The following is a 23,419-nucleotide window of genomic DNA, read 5'->3' as shown; positions in this document are numbered from 1 at the left end:
CAGTTTTATAAATGCAAATAGACAATTTGTAAGTTCGTTTTACATAGTGGGATCATTTTGTGTCAGTAAACATTTATGAGCGAGAAATGGTGGTGGAAACTCCTTATTTATATAATAACCATTAGATCTTAGTTAACTTGGAGTCACGTGATGATATGTTGTGTGGTCCTCCCACTACGACTATGTAGTTTATTAGGCTACAGATGAAATAAGTTATGAACTTCACAGGGTGGTGAAAGTGCTTGTGATGAGCTTGATGCTCCTTTCCAATACATTTTGAGGGTCTTATCCTGGTGACATGATGATTGACGCTTGGTTGCCTGTTGACAAATAAAATAATATCTCTCTCATCCATAATAATCATGTAGGTAGCCTACCAACACTGTATCTATGAGCTGCTGGCTACAGTGCACGTTGCCATGTTTCTTCATATAAAACCATCAGTAGAGTTGACAATGTGATGGAAACCCATTTAACTTGTATTTTTCATTCGATACATGGGAATTCAACAGCAAGTCCCCCCTTTGTTCAGGGACACATTCATACAAATATTTACACATTAAGTTTATTTAAAATAAACGCAGTTGACAGTGAGAGGACGGTTCTTTTTTTGCCGAGTTTACAATTAACATTTTCCATTACAGAGTCTGAACATTTTCATGTCATTAAATCATCAGTGGGCTACAATGAAAATGTCAACAATGGAACTAATGCATCACATCCAAATATCACTGATTATCTGTAGTGCTGGAGGAATGACACACCCAGATAAACACACAAAGAGTTTTAAAAAAAGGACCATTTAAACACATGGAATCTGATCTACTCTATATTCAAGCTGACATACTCCATATTCAATTTATGGTTTCTAATAAAAACATACAAATATATGTTTAAGAATACTTTGTACAATTCAATTTCATCTGGTTTCAACAGGTAAACACATTGTCAGTCAACAATATAAGACAACGGGAGCACTGTGTATGTTCTCTGATGAATTTTAAGTCAACGTGATGTGAAAAACCTACACACTAAGAGAAGTAATTATTCTCCCGTGTGGATTCTCACATGACGTTTAAGTGACCGTGATGAGTAATATGTCTTCCCACAGTCTGAGCATTTGCAAGGGTTCTCCCCTGTGTGCAGTCTCATGTGTTCTTTCAGCTTTCCTGAATGGTTAAAACGCTTTCCGCAGTGGGAGCAGCGGTAAGGCTTCTCCCCGGTGTGTATTCGCTTATGAGCGTTCAGGTTTCCTGACTCCCTAAAACTTTTTCCACAATGGGAGCAGTGGTAAGGCTTCTCCCCTGTGTGTATTCGCTCGTGAGATTTCATGTTTCCTAACTTGTTAAAACTCTTTCCACACTGGGCGCAATGGTGTGGCTTCGCTCCTGTGTGTATCCTCTCATGTCTTTTCAGGCTTCCTAATCTGGTAAACCTAGTTCCACACTGGGAGCAGTGGTAAGGCTTCTCCCTGTGTGTATTCGCTCATGAGCTTTCAGGCTTCCTAACTGGTTAAAACTCTTTCCACACTGGGCGCAGAGGTGTCGTCTTGCTGGTTTGGACGTCTTTGGTTCCTCGAAGATTGGTGTTCCTCCTGCCAAAGACAGTGTTTATTTAAAGAGAGGCGTAAATTTAAATATTTTATAATCATAACAATGAGCAATCCATCAGATGGGTTTACACCCATTCCCCCTCTAATCAGTGGACCTTCCCCCAGGGAAAGATTGATCACTGACCTCAGCAACGATGCAAATCCTAACTATGCCAAGGGGTTGGAAATGTTAGATTTTGATGCCATAATCAAGAAAAAATGCAGACATTGGGACAGACGCTCTCCAAAATAGACCATCAGGCAGAGGCCTTGTGAAGGTTCTCTCCAGTTTAGCCCTCAACTATGCCCACCAGTAGAGATGGACAGTGCACCAGTACCTCAATGCCCAACAGAGGTACGAGCAGGAAGCTGGGAAGCTCAAGGCACAGGTGGAGAGAACCAGGAGCTGACATCGAAAGCCGAAAAGATAAGCTACTGCTATCCAAGGAACTGTGTGTGAGAACAGATAAACATTTATAACAAAGAACAAAATCTTGACCATGTCCATATTCTAAAGGAACAACTCGATTTAGCCAAAAGGAAATATGATGCAAATCAACTTGATGCCCTGCAAACGGTTGTGAATGAAACAACTCAAAGCAATAATGTTCTATTTCAAAAGCTGCAGACCAAAGACAATCAGTTAACTTCTTATGGCTGGGGGCAGTATTGAGTAGCTTGGATGAATAAGGTGCCCAGAGTAAACTGCCTGCTACTCAGTCCCAGAAGCTAAGATATGCATATTATTAGTATATTTGGATAGAAACACTCTGAAGTTTCTAAAACAGTTTGAATGATGTCTGGAGTATAACAGAACACATATGACAGGCAAAAACCTGAGAATAAATCCTAACAGGAAGTGGGAAATCTGAGGTTTGTAGTTTTTCAACGCATCCCCTATTGAACATACAGTGGGATATTGGTCATCTTGCACTTCCTAATGCTTCCACTAGATGTCAACAGTCTTTAGAACCTTGTTTGATGCTTCTACTGTGAAGGGGGCCGAATGAGAGGGGAATGAGTCAGAGGACTGCCAGGAGCCATGAGCTGACAATGCGTGTTCATGTGACAGTTAGCTTGCATTCCATTGCATTTCTACAGACAAAGGAATTCTCTGGTTGGAACATTATTGAAGATTTGTTAAAAACACCCTAAAGATTGATTCTATACTTCGTTTGACATGTTTCTACGGACTGTAACGTAACTTTTTGACTTTGTCTGCTCGTGCGTCATGAATTTGGATTACAGGGCTGAACGCGCTAACAAAAGGAGGAATTTGGACATAAATTATAAACTTTATCGAACAAATCAAACATTTATTGTGGAACTGGGATTCCTTGGAGTGCATTCTGATGAAGAACATCAAAGATTAGTGAATATTTATAATGCCGTTTCTGACTAATGTTGACTCCACAACATGGCAGATATCTGTTTGGCTGTTTTGGTCTCTGAGGGCTGTACTCAGATTATTGCATGGTATGCTTTTTCCGTAAAGTTGTTTTGAAATCTGACACAGCGGTTGCATTTAGAAGAAGTTTACCTAAAGTTCCATGTGTAACACTTGTATCTTTTATCAATGTTTATTATGAGTATTTCTGTAAATTGTAAATTTATGGACATAAATATGCACTTTATCGAACAAAACATAAATGTATTGTGTAACATGAAGTCCTATGAGTGTCACCTGATGAAGATCAAAGGTTAGTGATTCATTCTCTCTCTATTTCTTCTTTTTGTGTTTTTCTGTGACTTGGCGGTGACCTAACGTAATCATTTGGTGTGCTTTCACTGTAAAGCATTTTTGAAATCGGACACTGTGGTGGGATTAACAACAAGATTACCTTTAAAATTGTATAAGAGACTCGTATGTTTGAGGAATTTTAATTATGAGATTTCTGTTGCTTGAATTTGGCGCCCTGCACTTTCACTGGCTGTTGTCATATCACCTCTTGCTGTGGATATAGATACTTTTGTACCCGTTTCCTCCAGCATCTTCACAAGGTCCTTTGCTATTCTTCTGGGATTGATTTGCACTTTTCGCACCTAAGTATGTTCATCTCTAGGAGACACAACGCATCTCCTTCCAGAGCGAAATGACAGCTGCGTGGTCCCATAGTGTTTATACTTGCATACTATTGTTTGTACAGATGAACCGTGCTGTTTATAGCTGTTTATAGAGTATGTAAACTTCTGTAAACAAATGTTGAAAAAATGACTTGTGTCATGCACAAAGTAGATGTCCTACCCGACTTTCCAAAACTAGTTTAAAAAACTAGCTGGTTAACAAGAAATTAGTGGAGTGGTTGAAAAACGAGTTTTAATGACTCCAACCTAAGTGTATGTAAACGAGTTTTAATGACTCCAACCTAAGTGTATGTAAACTAGTTTTAATGACTCCAACCTAAGTGTATGTAAACTAGTTTTAATGACTCCAACCTAAGTGTATGTAAACTAGTTTTAATGACTCCAACCTAAGTGTATGTAAACTAGTTTTAATGACTCCAACCTAAGTGTATGTAAACGAGTTTTAATGACTCCACCCTAAGTGTATGTAAACTAGTTTTAATGACTCCAACCTAAGTGTATGTAAACTAGTTTTAATGACTCCAACCTAAGTGTATGTAAACTAGTTTTAATGACTCCAACCTAAGTGTATGTAAACGAGTTTTAATGACTCCACCTAAGTGTATGTAAACTAGTTTTAATGACTCCAACCTAAGTGTATGTAAACTAGTTTTAATGACTCCAACCTAAGTGTATGTAAACTAGTTTTAATGACTCCAACCTAAGTGTATGTAAACTAGTTTTAATGACTCCAACCTAAGTGTATGTAAACGAGTTTTAATGACTCCAACCTAAGTGTATGTAAACTAGTTTTAATGACTCCAACCTAAGTGTATGTAAACTAGTTTTAATGACTCCAACCTAAGTGTATGTAAACTAGTTTTAATGACTCCAACCTAAGTGTATGTAAACTAGTTTTAATGACTCCACCCTAAGTGTATGTAAACTAGTTTTAATGACTCCAACCTAAGTGTATGTAAACGTTTTAATGACTCCACCCTAAGTGTATGTAAACTAGTTTTAATGACTCCAACCTAAGTGTATGTAAACGAGTTTTAATGACTCCACCCCTAAGTGTATTTTTTAGCTCATTAAAATGTACAAAACCCCGTAATGACAAAGCAAAACAGGATTTTTGATTGTTTTTTTTTTTACAAGTTAAAAACTGAAATATCACATTTACTAAAGAATTCAGAACATTTACTCAGTACTTTGTTGAAACACCTTTGGCAGTGATTACAGCCTTGAGTCTTCTTGGGTTTGACACTACAAGTTTGGCACACCTGTACTTGGGGAGTTTCTCTCATTCTCTGCAGATCCTCTCAAGCTCTGTCAGGATGGATGTTGCGCATTGCTACACAGCTATTTTCAGGTCTCTCCAGAGATGTTTGATCAGGTTCAAGTCCGGGCTCTGGTGGGCCACTCAAGGACATTCAGAGACTTGTCCCGACCACGCTGCATTGTCCTGTTGGAAGGTGAACAGGAGGTCCTGGAGTGCTCCATCAATTATCTCTCTGTAATTTGCTCCGTTCATCTTTCCTCGATCTTTACTAGTCTCCCAGTCCCTGAAAAATATGAAAAATAAGATGCTGCCACCACCACACTTCACTGTAGGGATGGTGCCAGGTTTCCTCCAGACCTGACACTTGGCATTCAGGCCAAATTAGTTCAATCTTGGTTTCATCAGATCAGAGAAACTTGTTTCTCATGGTCTGAGAGTCCTTTAGGTGCCTTTTGGCAAACTCCAAGCAGACTTTCATGTGCCTTTTACTGTTCTCTGTACCTTGTTCCGTTCATCTTTCCCTCAGTCCTAACAAGTCTCCCAGTCCCTGCTGCAAAACATCCCCTGTTCTCTGTACCTTGTTCCGTTCATCTTTCCCTCCGTCCTAACAAGTCTCCCAGTCCCTGCTGCAAAACATCCCCTGTTCTCTGTACCTTGTTCCGTTCATCTTTCCCTCAGTCCTAACAAGTCTCCCAGTCCCTGCTGCAAAACATCCCCTGTTCTCTGTACCTTGTTCCGTTCATCTTTCCCTCCGTCCTAACAAGTCTCGCAGTCCCTGCTGCAAAACATCCCCTGTTCTCTGTACCTTGTTCCGTTCATCTTTCCCTCCGTCCTAACAAGTCTCCCAGTCCCTGTGCAAAACATCCCTGTTCTCTGTACCTTTCCCTCATCTTTCCCTCCGTCCTAACAAGTCTCCAAGTCCCTGCTGCAAAACATCCCCTGTTCTCTGTACCTTGTTCCGTTCATCTTTCCCTCAGTCCTAACAAGTCTCCCAGTCCCTGTTCCGTTCATCTTTCCCTCAGTCCTAACAAGTCTCCCAGTCCTTGTTCCGTTCATCTTTCCCTCCGTCCTAACAAGTCTCGCAGTCCCTGCTGCAAAACATCCCCTGTTCTCTGTACCTTGTTCCGTTCATCTTTCCCTCAGTCCTAACAAGTCTCCCAGTCCCTGCTGCAAAACATCCCCTTTCTCTGTACCTTGTTCCGTTCATCTTTCCCTCCGTCCTAACAAGTCTCGCAGTCCCTGCTGCAAAACATCCCCTGTTCTCTGTACCTTGTTCCGTTCATCTTTCCCTCCGTCCTAACAAGTCTCGCAGTCCCTGCTGCAAAACATCCCCTGTTCTCTGTTTGTTCCGTTCATCTTTCCCTCAGTCCTAACAAGTCTCCCAGTCCCTGCTGCAAAACATCCCCTGTTCTCTGTACCTTGTTCCGTTCATCTTTCCCTCCGTCCTAACAAGTCTCGCAGTCCCTGCTGGAAAACATCCCCTGTTCTCTGTACCTTGTTCCGTTCATCTTTCCCTCCGTCCTAACAAGTCTCCCAGTCCCTGCTGCAAAACATCCCCTGTTCTCTGTACCTTGTTCCGTTCATCTTTCCCTCCGTCCTAACAAGTCTCCAAGTCCCTGCTGCAAAACATCCCCTGTTCTCTGTACCTTGTTCCGTTCATCTTTCCCTCAGTCCTAACAAGTCTCCCAGTCCCTGTTCCGTTCATCTTTCCCTCAGTCCTAACAAGTCTCCCAGTCCCTGTTCCGTTCATCTTTCCCTCAGTCCTAACAAGTCTCCCAGTCCCTGTTCCGTTCATCTTTCCCTCAGTCCTAACAAGTCTCCCAGTCCCTGCTGCAAAACATCCCCTGCCTGATGCCAAGTTTCCACCAGACGTGATGCTTTTGGAATAGAGCTCTGGTTGGGCCACTCCAGGACATTCTGAGGTTCTCCCATCTCAACAGAGGATCTCTGTCAGTGACCATCGGGTTCACTCCAGGACATTCTGAGACTTGGAGTTTGTAGTTTTCAAGAGTTTTCCAAGCGGGCTGTCAGGTGCCTTATACTGAGGAGTGGCTTCCATCTGGCCACTCTACCAGTGCTGCAGAGTTGGTTGTCCTTCTGGAAGGTTCTCCCATCTCCACAGAGGATCTCTGTCAGTGACCATCGGGTTCTTGGTCACCTCCCTAACCAAGGCCCTTCTCCACCGATTGTTCAGTTTGGCCAGGCAGCCAGCTTTTGTAGAGTCTTGGTGGTTCCACACTTCTTCCTTTTAAGAATGTCGAGGACCTTGTGTTTTTGGGACCTTCATGCTACCTTAACATGCTGCAGAAATGTGTTGGTACACGTCCCCCGTTCTGTGCTGTCACTCAATCCTCTCTCCTTTGACCTCAGGGCTTGGTTTTTGCTCTGACATCCAAATCACGTGCAATCAATTTAATTTACCACAGGTGTACTCCAATCAGGTCGTAGAAACACCTCAAAGATGATCAACGGTAACAGCATGCACCTCAGCTCCATTCCGAGTCTCATAGCAAAGGGTTTGAATACTTGTGTAAATAAGATTTATATTTTTTTATACATTTGCAAACAGGTCTGAAAACCTGTTTTCGCTTTGTCGTTAGGGGGTATTGTGTGTAGATTGAATCAGGCTGTAACGTAACTAAATATGGAAAAGTCAAGGGGTCTGAATACTTTCCGAATATAGTGTATATAATAGTGTATATAATAGTGTATATAATAGTGTATATAATAGTGTATATAATAGTGTATATAGCCATGTTATACAGTATGAATAGGCTTGTTCAGTCACATGTCATGAATTCACTATGACATCATCATATTTACATACATTTTACGGGTTGAAAAGTTGTTTTTCTCCTCAGACATAAACAAACAACTCCAGGTGAAAGACAAAGGCCATAGCTGTAATAAAATAACAAATTAACTGGCAAAGCAGCAGAGTGAGGCCCGTATCCAGCAACGTCACGAGTCACGTTTTGCAGCTGTTTCAGGACAGCACTACAGGGAGAGAGAGGGGAGCAGCTGTTTCAGTACAGCACTACAGGGAGAGAGAGGGAGAGCAGCTGTTTCAGTACAGCACTACAGGGAGAGAGAGGGGGAGAGCAGCTGTTTCAGTACAGCACTACAGGGAGAGAGAGGGAGAGCAGCTGTTTCAGTACAGCACTACAGGGAGAGAGAGGGAGAGCAGCTGTTTCAGTACAGCACTACAGGGAGAGAGAGGGGGAGAGCAGCTGTTTCAGTACAGCACTACAGGGAGAGAGGGGAGAGCAGCTGTTTCAGTACAGCACTACAGGGAGAGAGAGGGGAGAGCAGCTGTTTCAGTACAGCACTACAGGGAGAGAGAGGGAGAGCAGCTGTTTCAGTACAGCACTACAGGGAGAGAGAGGGAGAGCAGCTGTTTCAGTACAGCACTACAGGGAGAGAGGGGAGAGCAGCTGTTTCAGTACAGCACTACAGGGAGAGAGAGGGAGAGCAGCTGTTTCAGTACAGCACTACAGGGAGAGAGAGGGGGAGCAGCTGTTTCAGTACAGTGCTACAGGGAGAGAGAGGGAGAGCAGCTGTTTCAGTACAGCACTACAGGGAGAGAGAGGGAGAGCAGCTGTTTCAGTACAGCACTACAGGGAGAGAGAGGGAGAGCAGCTGTTTCAGTACAGCACTACAGGGAGAGAGAGGGGAGAGCAGCTGTTTCAGTACAACACTACAGGGAGAGAGGGGGAGCAGCTGTTTCAGTACTGCACTACAGGAGAGAGAGGGAGAGCAGCTGTTTCAGTACAGCACTACAGGGAGAGAGAGGAGAGCAGCTGTTTCAGTACAACACTACAGGGAGAGAGGGGGAGAGCAGCTGTTTCAGTACAGCATTACAGGGAGAGAGCGGGAGAGCAGCTGTTTCAGTACAGCACTACAGGGAGAGAGAGGGAGAGCAGCTGTTTCAGTACAGCACTACAGGGAGAGAGAGGGAGAGCAGCTGTTTCAGCACAGCACTACAGGGAGAGAGAGGGAGAGCAGCTGTTTCAGCACAGCACTACAGGGAGAGAGGGAAAAAAATCCACGGGACTAGTTTCAATGTATGGAATCACTTAGGAGTTTCTGGATGTTGGGTAAACTTCTCCTTTGAAGCATCATTGATTGAGAAATAATGAATTGAAGTTGGAACATTTGTAGACTAAGAGGTTAATAATGTTGGGCCCGTAACTAAATCTCTGATTCAGAGGGGTTGTGTTCAATGCGGAAGACATTTAGGATGAATGGACAGTTGTGACTGACTAGATATCCCCTTTCCTTCCATCACAGTCCTCCTTTAAGACTCCATAATGTTTCATCATCAGATGCTACAGTCCTCCTTTAAGACTCCATAATGTTTCATCATTAGATGCTACAGTCCTCCTTTAAGACTCCATAATGTTTCATCATTAGATGCTACAGTCCTCCTTTAAGACTCCATAATGTTTCATCATTAGATGCTACAGTCCTCCTTTAAGACTCCATAATGTTGCATCATTAGATGCTACAGTCCTCCTTTAAGACTCCATAATGTTTCATCATTAGGTGCTACAGTCCTCCTTTAAGACTCCATAATGTTTCATCATTAGATGCTACAAGGCTCCTTTAAGACTCCATAATGTTTCATCATTAGGTGCTACAGTCCTCCTTTAAGACTCCATAATGTTTCATCATTAGATGCTACAGTCCTCCTTTAAGACTCCATAATGTTTCATCATTAGATGCTACAGTCCTCCTTTAAGACTCTATAATGTTTCATCATTAGGTGCTACAGTCCTCCTTTAAGAGAGATCTCAGAACCTGCTGCTTTATCAGAGTTTATAGAATAAGGTCAGTATGGGGTATTGTGTTTATAGAATAACGTCAGTATGGGATATTGTGTTTATAGAATAAGGTCAGTATGGGGTATTGTGTTTATAGAATAAGGTCAGTATGGGGTATTGTGTTTATAGAATAAGGTCAGTATGGGGTATTGTGTTTATAGAATAAGGTCAGTATGGGGTATTGTGTTTATCCTCTTAGAACTCTTGCTCTATACTGCCCCTTTTGGAGAAAGTGCGTGCCCATAGTAAACTGAAAATATTTTTCCCCAAAATTGCTAATATATGCATATAAAAAATATTATCGAATAGAAAACACTCTAAAGCTTCTAAAACCGTTTAAATTTGGTCTCTATGTAAAGCAGAACTCTCAGAACATGCATTCTGCCAAACTATCTCTTGTCATCTGAAAAGTTGGCCCACCTTTGACGTCATCGCAAACACCCTCCCCAAACAGTCACAGCTCTGGGAAGAGTCCCTACGTGTTCAGCGTGATCTCAGCTTTCAATGGGGCTTCTCATTGTGAGAATCGCCCGCTCGCGAGAGTTTGAGCATGCCGAAAGCTGCCAGTCACTCAAAAAAACGGTCACTTTTATGTGCGCAGTGGTCAAGTCCTCTCTTTTCCAAGATCGATTGAACGTGTTTCTGTTCGTTCTCAAAATTGCTGTACACCTTTATAACATGTTAAAGCTTGATTATGAAGTTAGTTTGACAAGTTAACTCGACATATAATATATAATTTCGACGTTTTGGTGCGCATCCACTTGAATTCGACCGAAATGTGGCTATTTTGAGAACCAAAAGACGCAGACTTGAAAACTAAACGCTGGTTTGGTAAGTATAATCCCTTCCAGGTCTTTTGATGGAAGAACAGCAAAGGTAAGGGAATATTTATGTGTTAATTTTGGGTTTCTGTCGACTCCAAGATAGAGGAGCCAGAATGCTACTTTTTGAGCGCTGTCTCATAGTATAGCCTAGTGAACGCATCCTGTAACGTTAAAAATAAATGTGATTGCATTTAGAAGAAGTGTATCTTCCTATACATATGTAAAACATGCATATTTAGTCAAAGTTTATGATGTGTATTCCTTGTTAGCTGACGTTATCTGCCGGAGCTATTTCATTTCTCCTGACATTTTAGTAGCATTTTTGAACGATGCGTCATTGTAAACAGAGATTTATATTGCAGATTATTGAAAAAAATGAATGTACTGTGTAACATGTTATATTACTGTCATCTGATGAAGATTTCAAAAGGTTAGTGAAATGATTTTTTTTAATCCTGCGTTTGTTGATTGCATATTTTTTCCTGCTTGGCTATTTTTTTATTTTTATTTCACCTTTATTTAACCAGGTAGGCTAGTTGAGAACAAGTTCTCATTTGCAACTGCGACCTGGCCAAGATAAAGCATAGCAGTGTGAACAGACAACACAGAGTTACACATGGAGTAAACAATTAGCAAGTCAATAACACAGTAGAAAAAAATGGGCAGTCTATATACAATGTGTGCAAAAGGCATGAGGAGGTAGGCGAATAATACAATTTTGCAGATTAACACTGGAGTGATAAATGATCAGATGGGCATGTACAGGTAGAGAGAGATATTGGTGTGCAAAAGAGCAGAAAAGTAAATAAATAAAAACAGTATAAAAACAGTATGGGAATGAGGTAGGTGAAAAAGGGTGAGCTATTTACCTATAGACTATGTACAGCTGCAGCGATCGGTTAGCTGCTCGGATAGCTGATGTTTGAAGTTGGTGAGGGAGATAAAAGTCTCCAACTTCAGCGATTTTGCAAATTCGTTCCAGTCACAGGCAGCAGAGTACTGGAACGAAAGGCGGCCAAATGAGGTGTTGGCTTTAGGGATGATCAGTGAGATACACCTGCTGGAGCGCGTGCTACGGATGGGTGTTGCCATCGTGACCAGTGAACTGAGATAAGGCGGAGCTTTACCTAGCATGGACTTGTAGATGACCTGGAGCCAGTGGGTCTGGCGACGAATATGTAGTGAGGGCCAGCCGACTAGAGCATACAAGTCGCAGTGGTGGGTGGTATAAGGTGCTTTAGTGACAAAACGGATGGCACTGTGATAGACTGCATCCAGTTTGCTGAGTAGAGTGTTGGAAGCCATTTTGTAGATGACATCGCCGAAGTCGAGGATCGGTAGGATAGTCAGTTTTACTAGGGTAAGCTTGGCAGCGTGAGTGAAGGAGGCTTTGTTGCGGAATAGAAAGCCGACTCTGGATTTGATTTTTGATTGGAGATGTTTGATGTGAGTCTGGAAGGAGAGTTTGCAGTCTAGCCAGACACCTAGGTACTTATAGATGTCCACATATTCAAGGTTGGAACCATCCAGGGTGGTGATGCTAGTCGGGCATGCGGGTGCAGGCAGCGATCGGTTGAAAAGCATGCATTTGGTTTTACTCGCGTCTAAGAGCAGTTGGAGGCCACGGAAGGAGTGCTGTATGGCATTGAAGCTCGTTTGGAGGTTGGATAGCACAGTGTCCAATGACGGGCCGAAAGTATATAGAATGGTGTCATCTGCGTAGAGGTGGATCAGGGAATCGCCCGCAGCAAGAGCAACATCATTGATATATACAGAGAAAAGAGTCGGCCCGAGAATTGAACCCTGTGGCACCCCCATAGAGACTGCCAGAGGACCGGACAGCATGCCCTCTGATTTGACACACTGAACTCTGTCTGCAAAGTAATTGGTGAACCAGGCAAGGCAGTCATCCGAAAAACCGAGGCTGTTGAGTCTGCCGATAAGAATTTGGTGATTGACAGAGTCGAAAGCCTTGGCGAGGTCGATGAAGACGGCTGCACAGTACTGTCTTTTATCGATGGCGGTTATGATATCATTTAGTACCTTGAGTGTGGCTGAGGTGCACCCGTGACCGGCTCGAAACCAGATTGCACAGCGGAGAAGGTACGGTGGGATTCGAGATGGTCAGTGACCTGTTTGTTGACTTGGCTTTCAAGACCTTAGATAGGCAGGGCAGGATGGATATAGGCCTATAGCAGTTTGGGTCCAGGGTGTCTCCCCCTTTGAAGAGGGGATGACTGCGGCAGCTTTCCAATCCTTGGGGATCTCAGACGATATGAAAGAGAGGTTGAACAGGCTGGTAATAGGGGTTGCGACAATGGCGGCAGATAGTTTCAGAAATAGCGGGTCCAGATTGTCAAGCCCAGCTGATTTGTACGGGTCCAGGTTTTGCAGCTCTTTCAGAACATCTGCTATCTGGATTTGGGTAAAGGAGAACCTGGAGAGGCTTGGGTGAGGAACTACGGGGGGCGGAGCTGTTGGCCGAGGTTGGAGTAGCCAGGCGGAAGGCATGGCCAGCCGTTGAGAAGCTATGCTAATGAGCTATGTCTGCGAGTTGGGCATCTCCGGGCATCTCCGGCGTTAGGGATCTCCGGGCATCTCCGGCGCGGCCCACGCTTGGATTGCGTCCTACCTGACAGGTCGCTCCTACCAGGTGGCGTGGCGAGAATCTGTCTCCTCACCACGCGCTCTCACCACTGGTGTCCCCCAGGGCTCTGTTCTAGGCCCTCTACTATTCTCGCTATACACCAAGTCACTTGGCTCTGTCATAACCTCACATGGTCTCTCCTATCATTGCTATGCAGACGACACACAATTAATCTTCTCCTTTCCCCCTTCTGATGACCAGGTGGCGAATCGCATCTCTGCATGTCTGGCAGACATATCAGTGTGGATGACGGATCACCACCTCAAGCTGAACCTCGGCAAGACGGAGCTGCTCTTCCTCCCGGGAAGGACTGCCCGTTCCATGATCTCGCCATCACGGTTGACAACTCCATTGTGTCCTCCTCCCAGAGCGCTAAGAACCTTGGCGTGATCCTGGACAACACCCTGTCGTTCTCAACTAACATCAAGGCGGTGGCCCGTTCCTGTAGGTTCATGCTCTACAACATCCGCAGAGTACGACCCTGCCTCACACAGGAAGCGGCGCAGGTCCTAATCCAGGCACTTGTCATCTCCCGTCTGGATTACTGCAACTCGCTGTTGGCTGGGCTCCCTGCCTGTGCCATTAAACCCCTACAACTCATCGAGAACGCTGCAGCCCGTCTGGTGTTCAACCTTCCCAAGTTCTCTCACGTCACCCCGCTCCTCCGCTCTCTCCACTGGCTTCCAGTTGAAGCTCGCATCCGCTACAAGACCATGGTGCTTGCCTACGGAGCTGTGAGGGGAACGGCACCTCAGTACCTCCAGGCTCTGATCAGGCCCTACACCCAAACAAGGGCACTGCGTTCATCCACCTCTGGCCTGCTCGCCTCCCTACCACTGAGGAAGTACAGTTCCCGCTCAGCCCAGTCTGCTCAGCCCAAAACTGTTCGCTGCTCTGGCCCCCAATGGTGGAACAAACTCCCTCACGACGCCAGGACAGCGGAGTCAATCACCACCTTCCGGAGACACCTGAAACCCCACCTCTTTAAGGAATACCTAGGATAGGATAAAGTAATCCTTCTCACCCCCCCCCCCTTAAAAGATTTAGATGCACTATTGTAAAGTGGCTGTTCCACTGGATGTCATAAGGTGAATGCACCAATTTGTAAGTCGCTCTGGATAAGAGCGTCTGCTAAATGACTTAAATGTAAATGTAATGTAAATGCTATGTTTTCGCCGTAAAACATTTTAGAAATCTGACTTGCTGGGTAGATAAACAACTTGTTTATCTTTCATTTGAGCTATTTTTAGGAATATTTTTTCGCATTGTGCGTTATGCTAATGAGCTTGAGCCGTAGTCACGAACCCAGATCCGGTATTGGTAGACTATGAGGTTAAAGAATAAGGTTGTAACCTAACGGCTCCAACAGCAGAAATGGCCTCAAGCACAATATAAAAATCCCAGGATGGGACGAGCTGTTTGGGTACCGGGAGGTGACCCTTCATAAAACAACAGATCAGGGGTTCCACTGTATCGTTGTTGCAGCCTAAATGGCCAAATACACCTTTAGAGTTGAAAAGGCTTCCTTCGTCAGAAAGCAGCTCTGAAACAGAGCAACAAAGGGACTGATTTGTTTCTGATCTCAGCATCTGTTAAATACACAGACCCCTTATTGTGCTGTAGTGAGTGTGTGGCTCTCGCACTCTGAATAGAGTTCATTATCAAGGAGGACGGTCACGTGTGTTGAGAAGTAGAGGATCACGAGTTTGAGTCCAGTATGGGGACAGAGGAGGAAACTAAACTGTTAGCAGCACACTGGCGTCAGTTACACATGAAATCAATAAAGTTAGTAATTTCCAAATGAAACCATGTTCTGTTAAGGTCTATATAGTATATATATATTAAACCATGTTCTTTAAGGTCTATATAGTATATATATATTAAACCATGTTCTTTAAGGTCTATATAGTATATATATATTAAACCATGTTCTTTAAGGTCTATATAGTATATATATATTAAACCATGTTCTTTAAGGTCTATATAGTATATATATATTCAACCATGTTCTTTAAGGTCTATATAGTATATATATATATTAAACCATGTTCTGTTAAGGTCTATATAGTATATATATATTAAACCATGTTCTGTTAAGGTCTATATAGTATATATATATATTAAACCATGTTCTTTAAGGTCTATATAGTATATATATATTAAACCATGTTCTTTAAGGTCTATATAGTATATATATATTCAACCATGTTCTTTAAGGTCTATATAGTATATATATATTCAACCATGTTCTGTTAAGGTCTATATAGTATATATATTCAACCATGTTCTGTTAAGGTCTATATAGTATATATATATATTAAACCATGTTCTTTAAGGTCTATATAGTATATATATATTAAACCATGTTCTTTCAGGTCTATATAGTATATATATATTAAACCATGTTCTTTAAGGTCTATATAGTATATATATTAAACCATGTTCTTTAAGGTCTATATAGTATATATATATATTCAACCATGTTCTGTTAAGGTCTGTATGTTGGAGTTCAGGCTTCATTTGACCTGATAAAGTAGGAAATGAAATGAATTTGGACCATTACAGAGATGGAGGCCAAGACAAAAAAATAAGCTTGTTTTAAAATATATATTTGCCAGTTTAACAAGTCCTGTAGATCAGCTGTTAATGAAGCAATACAGACCACATTGAAGTGTCTGGAGTTTAGTTTGTATGTTCTACAATCTAGTAAAGATAGGGGGGTTGACTGGGACAGACCATGTAACATCTATACTGTTTTTAGGAAACATGTTTTCTTTCTCTCTAAATCTAACTTTCATCAAGGTTTTATATGGTCTATTGGTTTCTCTCTTTTCATTGGCAGAATCATTTTTCAGTGTTACGATATTCATAACATCCATATCCACCAGTCTATCTTCCTGTCAACTAACAAAACTCCACTGGTTGTCCTGGTAACAGATACCACTGGGCAGATCTGTTGTATTTGCTTAAACTAAACTTCAGCACTTACTTTGATGTGACAAATCTGATCCTTTCTTCTCTTCTCCACCTCTCACAGTTCCACTCAGTCCTGTTGTTTTCCTGCAGTCCACCAGCAGCACAGACAACCTCTTCATACCCAGCAGTAAGGTGCTACCGGGAGAGGCACGACACGGGGACTCCGGGAGGGTGGAAGGGCTAGCGTTGTCCTGGTAACCATAAAGAGGGGACACAGACATATACAGACTGTTGACATGAAGTGCTTTACAGAAACCCAGCCCCCGATAGAGCAAGCTGTATGCTAGACCAGACCAAGCTGTACCATCTGGTGTTCTGATCTGGAGAGACTCTTCTCTTCCTCTTCCTCGTCAGCATCAGGATGTTGTTGAGGCTCCCCAGAGGATCCACCATAGTCATGTCTCTCTCCTGTGTGAACAAGAACATCAAACAGATAGTTAACTTATGACCGTATATTAAAATCATAGGGTCTTAGACGAGGCATTAGTCTCTCTAAACAGGCCCTAAAATGCAAATGTTAAAGGGTAGTTCCACAAAAATGGGTGCCTTTTGATGAGATGCACTTTAATGTAGAACACGTGGAGAATTTAACAAATCTAATTTAAGACACCAAAATGTATGTACCAAAGGCAGATTGACCCTTTAATAATTTATAAAGTACTGAATAACATATTCAAGTGTAGAACTTCAGTAGAATGCCCCTTAAAAACCCCACATTAGTTCAACAACGGCATAGTTTGTGCCCCTGTTTAAGACAGTACTCACTGGTGTTAATCTGATATTCTGTCTCCTCCTCTTTCACTCCCAAGACGTCTTCCTTCTTCACCTCTACTGCGACAGCATCCTCTTCCTCTCTAAAATGTTCTTCCTCTGTTTCCTCAATAACATCATCTTCCTCTTTCACGATAATGTTCAGTCCCAGAGCTTCTTTCTCCGTCCAGCAGACCTCCTCTTCTTTAGCAGGGGAGTAGTAGTTTAGTGAGCTCATGGTCAGGGATGTTAGTTAGCATTAGCGACTAGCCTAGTGCTAGGTAGCATTAGCGGCTAGTATCAGTGTTTAACAACTTAGCAAATTGAACAAGCAAATTAGGTTAAAGTTAACCAGTTGATACGTCAAATGAACTGCGTTTACAACACTGAGATTAGCTAATGTACATTAACATGGTCTAAAGCGTCAATCTTTCAGTTTTATGTTGTCTAGCAAGCTACCGAGGTGGTTGAAATAGTAGCCGTGTTGTTGTTCCTGAAGAACCGTCCCGTCCAGTCCATTATACGTCACGCAAGAAGCATCACCTGAAAGACGCAGATCGCCATCTGCTGGCTGGAGTGGGTAACGCAGTTTGGAAACAATAGGTACTACACTTTTTGTATTGGAAAGAACGTCATAATAATTGAACAATAAACAGATATATTTTCTCTTACGTCTTACAAATAATACGTTCCTGTACACAGACGTAGAAGCTTAAAATGAATATGTGGATGATGAATAAATACTTCCATGAATAGTGGAATAGTGGGTTGTGTTTTAATACACATTTGCTCTGTTCATTTTTCACATTCATCTTTATCTAGATGTGACGGTACTCTTCCCTGAAAGCTAATCCCTTAAAGCTGCACTCTTTAAGATACAAATCATCCTGTAAACAACAGAGCAAATGCAGCGCATGCAAATAGAACTTGATAATCTGTGGTGCTTTACACTGAGTTGACAAAACATTAAGAACACCTACTCCTTCCATGACATAAACTGACTAGGTGAATCCAGGCTAAAGCTATGATCCCTTATTGATGCCACTATATAAATCCACTTCAGTCAGTGTAGATGAAGGGGAGGAGATGGCTGAAATAAGGATTTTTAAGCCTTGAGACAAATGAGACATGGATTGTGTATGTGTGCCATTCAGAGGGTGAATGGGGAAGACAAAATAGTTAAGAGCCTTTGAACAGGGTATGGTAGTTTGTCCCAGGTGCAGGTTTGTGTCAAGAACTGCAACGCTGCTGGGGTTTTTCCAGCTTCCCATGTGATTTGTTTTCTCATGAGCATGGCCTTATTTCTATTACAGCATATTGGATGACTGTCATTCATATTCCATTCACCCTGTTCAATGTAACAGCAACAGGTTTAGGCTACTACATGATACTAGAATTTTCCCTATACCCATCATGAGATTTCTACAACCTAGCCTATGAATGGAAGTTTAGAACGTAGGTGCACACAGGTCGAGATACGTTTTTTAGGTGACAGACAGTGACACATGGACAGACAGTTGTGAAGACATCAGTAACTAATTATCATGGTCCAAACACACCAAGACAGCCGTGAAGACATCAGCAACTAATTATCATGGTCCAAACACACCAAGACAGTTGTGAAGACATCAGCAACTAATTATCATGGTCCAAACACACCAAGACAGCCGTGAAGACATCAGTAACTAATTATCATGGTCCAAACACACCAAGACAGCCGTGAAGACATCAGTAACTAATTATCATGGTCCAAACACACCAAGACAGCCGTGAAGACATCAGCAACTAATTATCATGGTCCAAACACACCAAGACAGCCGTGAAGACATCAGCAACTAATTATCATGGTCCAAACACACCAAGACAGCCGTGAAGACATCAGCAACTAATTATCATGGTCCAAACACACCAAGACAGCCGTGAAGACATCAGCAACTAATTATCATGGTCCAAACACACCAAGACAGTTGTGAAGACATCAGTAACTAATTATCATGGTCCAAACACACCAAGACAGTCGTGAAGACATCAGTAACTAATTATCACGGTCCAAACACACCAAGACAGCCGTGAAGACATCAGCAACTAATTATCATGGTCCAAACACACCAAGACAGCCGTGAAGACATCAGCAACTAATTATCATGGTCCAAACACACCAAGACAGTCGTGAAGACATCAGCAACTAATGATCATGGTCCAAACACACCAAGACAGCCGTGAAGACATCAGTAACTAATTATCATGGTCCAAACACACCAAGACAGCCGTGAAGACATCAGTAACTAATTATCATGGTCCAAACACACCAAGACAGCCGTGAAGACATCAGTAACTAATTATCATGGTCCAAACACACCAAGACAGCCGTGAAGACATCAGTAACTAATTATCATGGTCCAAACACACCAAGACAGTCGTGAAGACATCAGTAACTAATTATCATGGTCCAAACACACCAAGACAGCCGTGAAGACATCAGCAACTAATTATCATGGTCCAAACACACCAAGACAGTCGTGAAGAGATCAGCAACTAATTATCATGGTCCAAACACACCAAGACAGCCGTGAAGACATCAGCAACTAATTATCATGGTCCAAACACACCAAGACAGCCGTGAAGAGATCAGCAACTAATTATCATGGTCCAAACACACCAAGACAGAGGGCACGACAACAACTTTTCCACCTCAGGAGAGTGAAAAGATTTGTCATGGGTCCCCAGATCCTCAAAACGTTCTACAGCTGCACCATCGAGAGCATCCTGACCGGTTGCCTGGTATGGCAACTGCTCGGCATCTGACCGTAATGCACTACAGAGGGTTGTGAACATCACTGGGGTCAAGCTTGCTGCCATCCTGGACCTATATAAAGAAAGCCCAATAAATTGTCAGATACCCCATGTTGCTGCCAGTAAGATTGCAGCTAAATCAACCATTTATCGGACCATAAGGAACTTCAAGGAGAGCGGTTCAATTGTTGTGAAGAAGGCTTCAGCGCGCGCAAGAAAGTCCAGCAAGCGCCAGGACCGTCTCCTAAAGTTGATTCAGCTGCGGGATCGGGGCACCAACAGTACAGAGCTTGCTCAGGAATGGCAGCAGGCAGGTGTGAGTGCATCTGCACGCACAGTGAGGCGAAGACTTTTGGAGGATGGCCTGGTGTCAAGAAGGGCAGCAAAGAAGCCACTTCTCTCCAGGAAAAACATCAGTGACAGACTGATATTCTGCAAAAGGTCCATGGCCAGGAAACTCCCAGAACTTAATCCCATTGAAAACCTGTAGTCAATCCTCAAGAGCAAGTTGGACAAACAAAACCCCACAAATTCTGACAAACTCCAAGCATTGATTATGCAAGAATGGACTGGGACAATTGCAACAATACTGAATGAACAATGAACACTTTTATTTGAACTGAATAGAATACATATTATGGGCTTTTGATGGGTGTTCTTAAGGTGATTCCACAGGTTGGTGGTATTGTTTGATTTAGCCGTTGCTGACCCCATGCTTACATCTTTATCACAAATAGGACACATTGCTTTCCCTGGTGCCAATTCCATGTAATCGTCCCACACTGGTGCTCTGCTTTTCTCTGCCATCTGTAAAACACACACACACACACACACACACACACACACACACACACACACACACACACACACACACACACACACACACACACACACACACACACACACACACACACCTCTGAAGTGACAATGATACTGAAGAGTCTGCTTAGGAGACACAAACTCTCAACTGTTTGAATAAAACTAGTTTAAGTTACCTGTGATGAATGTTGAAAACAAAAACTGTCATTTCTATATGCAGGAAATCCTATTTTAATGGATCCGTAATGGGCACGGTAAGAATTGACTACCAAAGTGCGAGTCATAATTCCCATGACACCTTCCAGCAAAATCTGAAAAGCGGTTCCTTCATTTATTCCTTCCATAGGATGTTTTTAGATCGATTTCAAATAAGGTCTGTGTTTCCTGTAGGATTACACCACCTTCACAATGTTATAACTGTGTAGATATCCATAGGACAAGGTCACTCTGATCAATATTGGCTAAATATAAGCGAAGATCATTTTTTTGTAGAGTGGATTTATGAAAATATGTTGACAAACGTTACCTTATCCTAGCGAGATTTACATGGGTATCAAAACGCAGAGGCGGTTTAAGCACGAAACACAGACTTTATTGGAAGTAGATCAAGACATTCTCTATGGAAGACATGAACAGAGGGGGTTTAAGCACGAAACACAGACCTTATTGGAAGTAGATCAAGACATTCTCCATGGAAGACATGAACAGAGGAAGTAGATCAAGACATTCTCTATGGAAGACATGAACAGAGGAAGTAGATCAAGACATTCTCCATGGAAGACATGAACAGAGGAAGTAGATCAAGACATTCTCCATGGAAGACATGAACAGAGGAAGTAGATCAAGACATTCTCCATGGAAGACATGAACAGAGGAAGTAGATCAAGACATTCTCTATGGAAGACATGAACAGAGGAAGTAGATCAAGACATTCTCCATGGAAGACATGAACAGAGGAAGTAGATCAAGACATTCTCTATGGAAGACATGAACAGAGGAAGTAGATCAAGACATTCTCCATGGAAGACATGAACAGAGGAAGTAGATCAAGACATTCTCCATGGAAGACATGCAGGTAAAATAACGAAGGAACCCCTTTCAAGTTAAATAAAGGTGAAATAAATAAAAAAAGTTCAGCCGCAAGTTACTACAGGAATTATAACACGTCGACTATCTCTCTCTAAACCATATACCTTTGACTATTACGAGCCTGCTGCTGCCTACCACCTCTCAGTCAGACTGCTCTATCAAATATCAAATCATAGACTTAACTATAATAAAGACACCCGAAATACGAGCCTTAGGTCAAATCCGGAAACTATCACCTCGAAAACAAAACGTTAATTCCGTTCCGTATTTTATCTGACATCCATGAGTCTAAATGTGCCTGTTACGCTGTACAACCTTCAATGTTATGTCATAATTACGTAAAGTCCTGGCAAATTGGTTCGCAAAGAGCCAGGCGGCCCAAACTGTTGCATATACCCTGACTCTGCGTGCACTGAACGCAAGAGAAGTGACACAATTTAACCTGGTTAATATTGCCTGCTAACCTGGATTTCTATTAGCTAAATATGCTGTTTTAAAAATATATACTTGCATATTGATTTTAAGAAAGGAATTGATGTTTATGGTTAAGTACACATTGGAGCAACGACAGTCGTTGATTGATTGTTTTTTTATAAGATAAGTGTAATGCTAGCAAGCAACTTACCTTGGCTTACTGCATTCCATAACAGGCAGGCTCCTCGTGGAGTGCAATGTCATCAGGTAGTTAGAGTGTTGGACTAGTTAACTGTAAGGTTGCAAGATTGGATCCCCCGAGCTGCCCCTGAGCGAGGCAGAACGTTCCCAGGCCGTCGTTGAAAATAAGAATGTGTTCGTATCTGACTTGCCTAATTAAATAAAGGTGTAAATAAATAAATAAATAAATAAAATAAAAAAATTGGCGCCCAAAAATGCCGATTTCCGATTGTTATGAAAACTTGAAATCGGCCCTAATTAATCGGCCATTCCGATTAATCGGTCGACCTCTAATTAAAATGTTCCATTACAGAGTCTGTGAATATTTTCATGTCATTAAATCATCAGTGGGCTACAATGCAAATGTCAACAATGGAACTAATGCATCACATCCAAATATCACTTGATTATCTGTAGTGCTGGAGGAATGGCACACCCAGATAAACACACAAAAAGAGTTTAAAAAGGACAATTTAAACACATGGAATCTGATCTACTCTATATTCAAAATGACATAATGTCACGAGAATCTTTATCCCAACCATCACTATAGCTTTGACCAATTCCCAGAGGTTTGTAAGAAAAGGTTAAAAGGTTACTGAATAATTAGACAAAAGCCCCAGTCTGCAATAGGTTAGTTCTTTATTCAGAGAACGTTCTGAAAATCATACAGGCACATAGCCTTTCATACCTCACATTGGTCCTACCATCTACCATACCCCTTATAAATGCCTCTCTTCTCTAACACTATCAATGCTATTTACAGGTCTACTCAAACACATTACATTGGTCATACCATCTACCATACCCCTTATAAATACCCCTCTTCCCTAACGCTGTCAATGCTATTTACAAGTCTACTCCAACACATTACATTGCTTATCATATTCTCCGTAACATGTTAAATCGTCTGCAAGCCTAATAGTTTGTCCCCTCCCTGGGTGGGGAGACCTTCCTGTTATCAGTTTCACAGTTGTCACAAGTTGTCTGTTGACAGTTCCTCTTTTCGTTGAATGTCTCACTTAAACGGCTAAATAGTAAAGTCTTGTCCTATGCACATTAGAGAATTATAGTCTTGTAATTCTAATACATTCCCTTAGGGCAGTC

The 23,419-nt window shown here is 42.3% G+C and overlaps 1 protein-coding gene across 1 annotated transcript; it reads right to left on the bottom strand.

Annotated features, from left to right (window-relative positions):
- Positions 1-544: 544 nt before the first annotated feature.
- Positions 545-17,489, bottom strand: LOC127927630 (chorion transcription factor Cf2-like). Its single transcript, XM_052514249.1, has 4 exons — positions 16,973-17,489; positions 16,512-16,615; positions 16,221-16,398; positions 545-1,594 (listed from the first exon to the last, which is right to left on the bottom strand). Exons 1-4 carry the CDS (start codon positions 17,193-17,195, stop codon positions 1,422-1,424), a joined length of 678 nt encoding a protein of 225 aa, XP_052370209.1. The 5' UTR covers positions 17,196-17,489; the 3' UTR covers positions 545-1,421.
- Between the last annotated feature and the right edge of the window lie 5,930 nt (positions 17,490-23,419).

This window comes from Oncorhynchus keta, unplaced genomic scaffold, assembly GCF_023373465.1.
Source record: "Oncorhynchus keta strain PuntledgeMale-10-30-2019 unplaced genomic scaffold, Oket_V2 Un_scaffold_16011_pilon_pilon, whole genome shotgun sequence".
In the NCBI taxonomy this organism is placed as follows: Eukaryota; Metazoa; Chordata; class Actinopteri; order Salmoniformes; family Salmonidae; genus Oncorhynchus; species Oncorhynchus keta.
This window is presented reverse-complemented; position numbering and strand designations above follow the sequence as displayed.

What these genes read in the sequence shown, in the direction of transcription:
- LOC127927630 (XM_052514249.1), bottom strand. Translation starts at nt 17,195, where the DNA reads ATGAGCTCACTAAACTACTACTCCCCTGCTAAAGAAGAGGAGGTCTGC. An exon ending in AGAATATCAGATTAACACCA is followed by an intron (nt 16,616 to 16,972) that starts GTGAGTACTGTC and finishes TTGTTCACACAG; the next exon opens with GAGAGAGACATGACTATGGT. An exon ending in ATCAGATTTGTCACATCAAA is followed by an intron (nt 1,595 to 16,220) that starts GTAAGTGCTGAA and finishes TGTCTTTGGCAG; the next exon opens with GAGGAACACCAATCTTCGAG.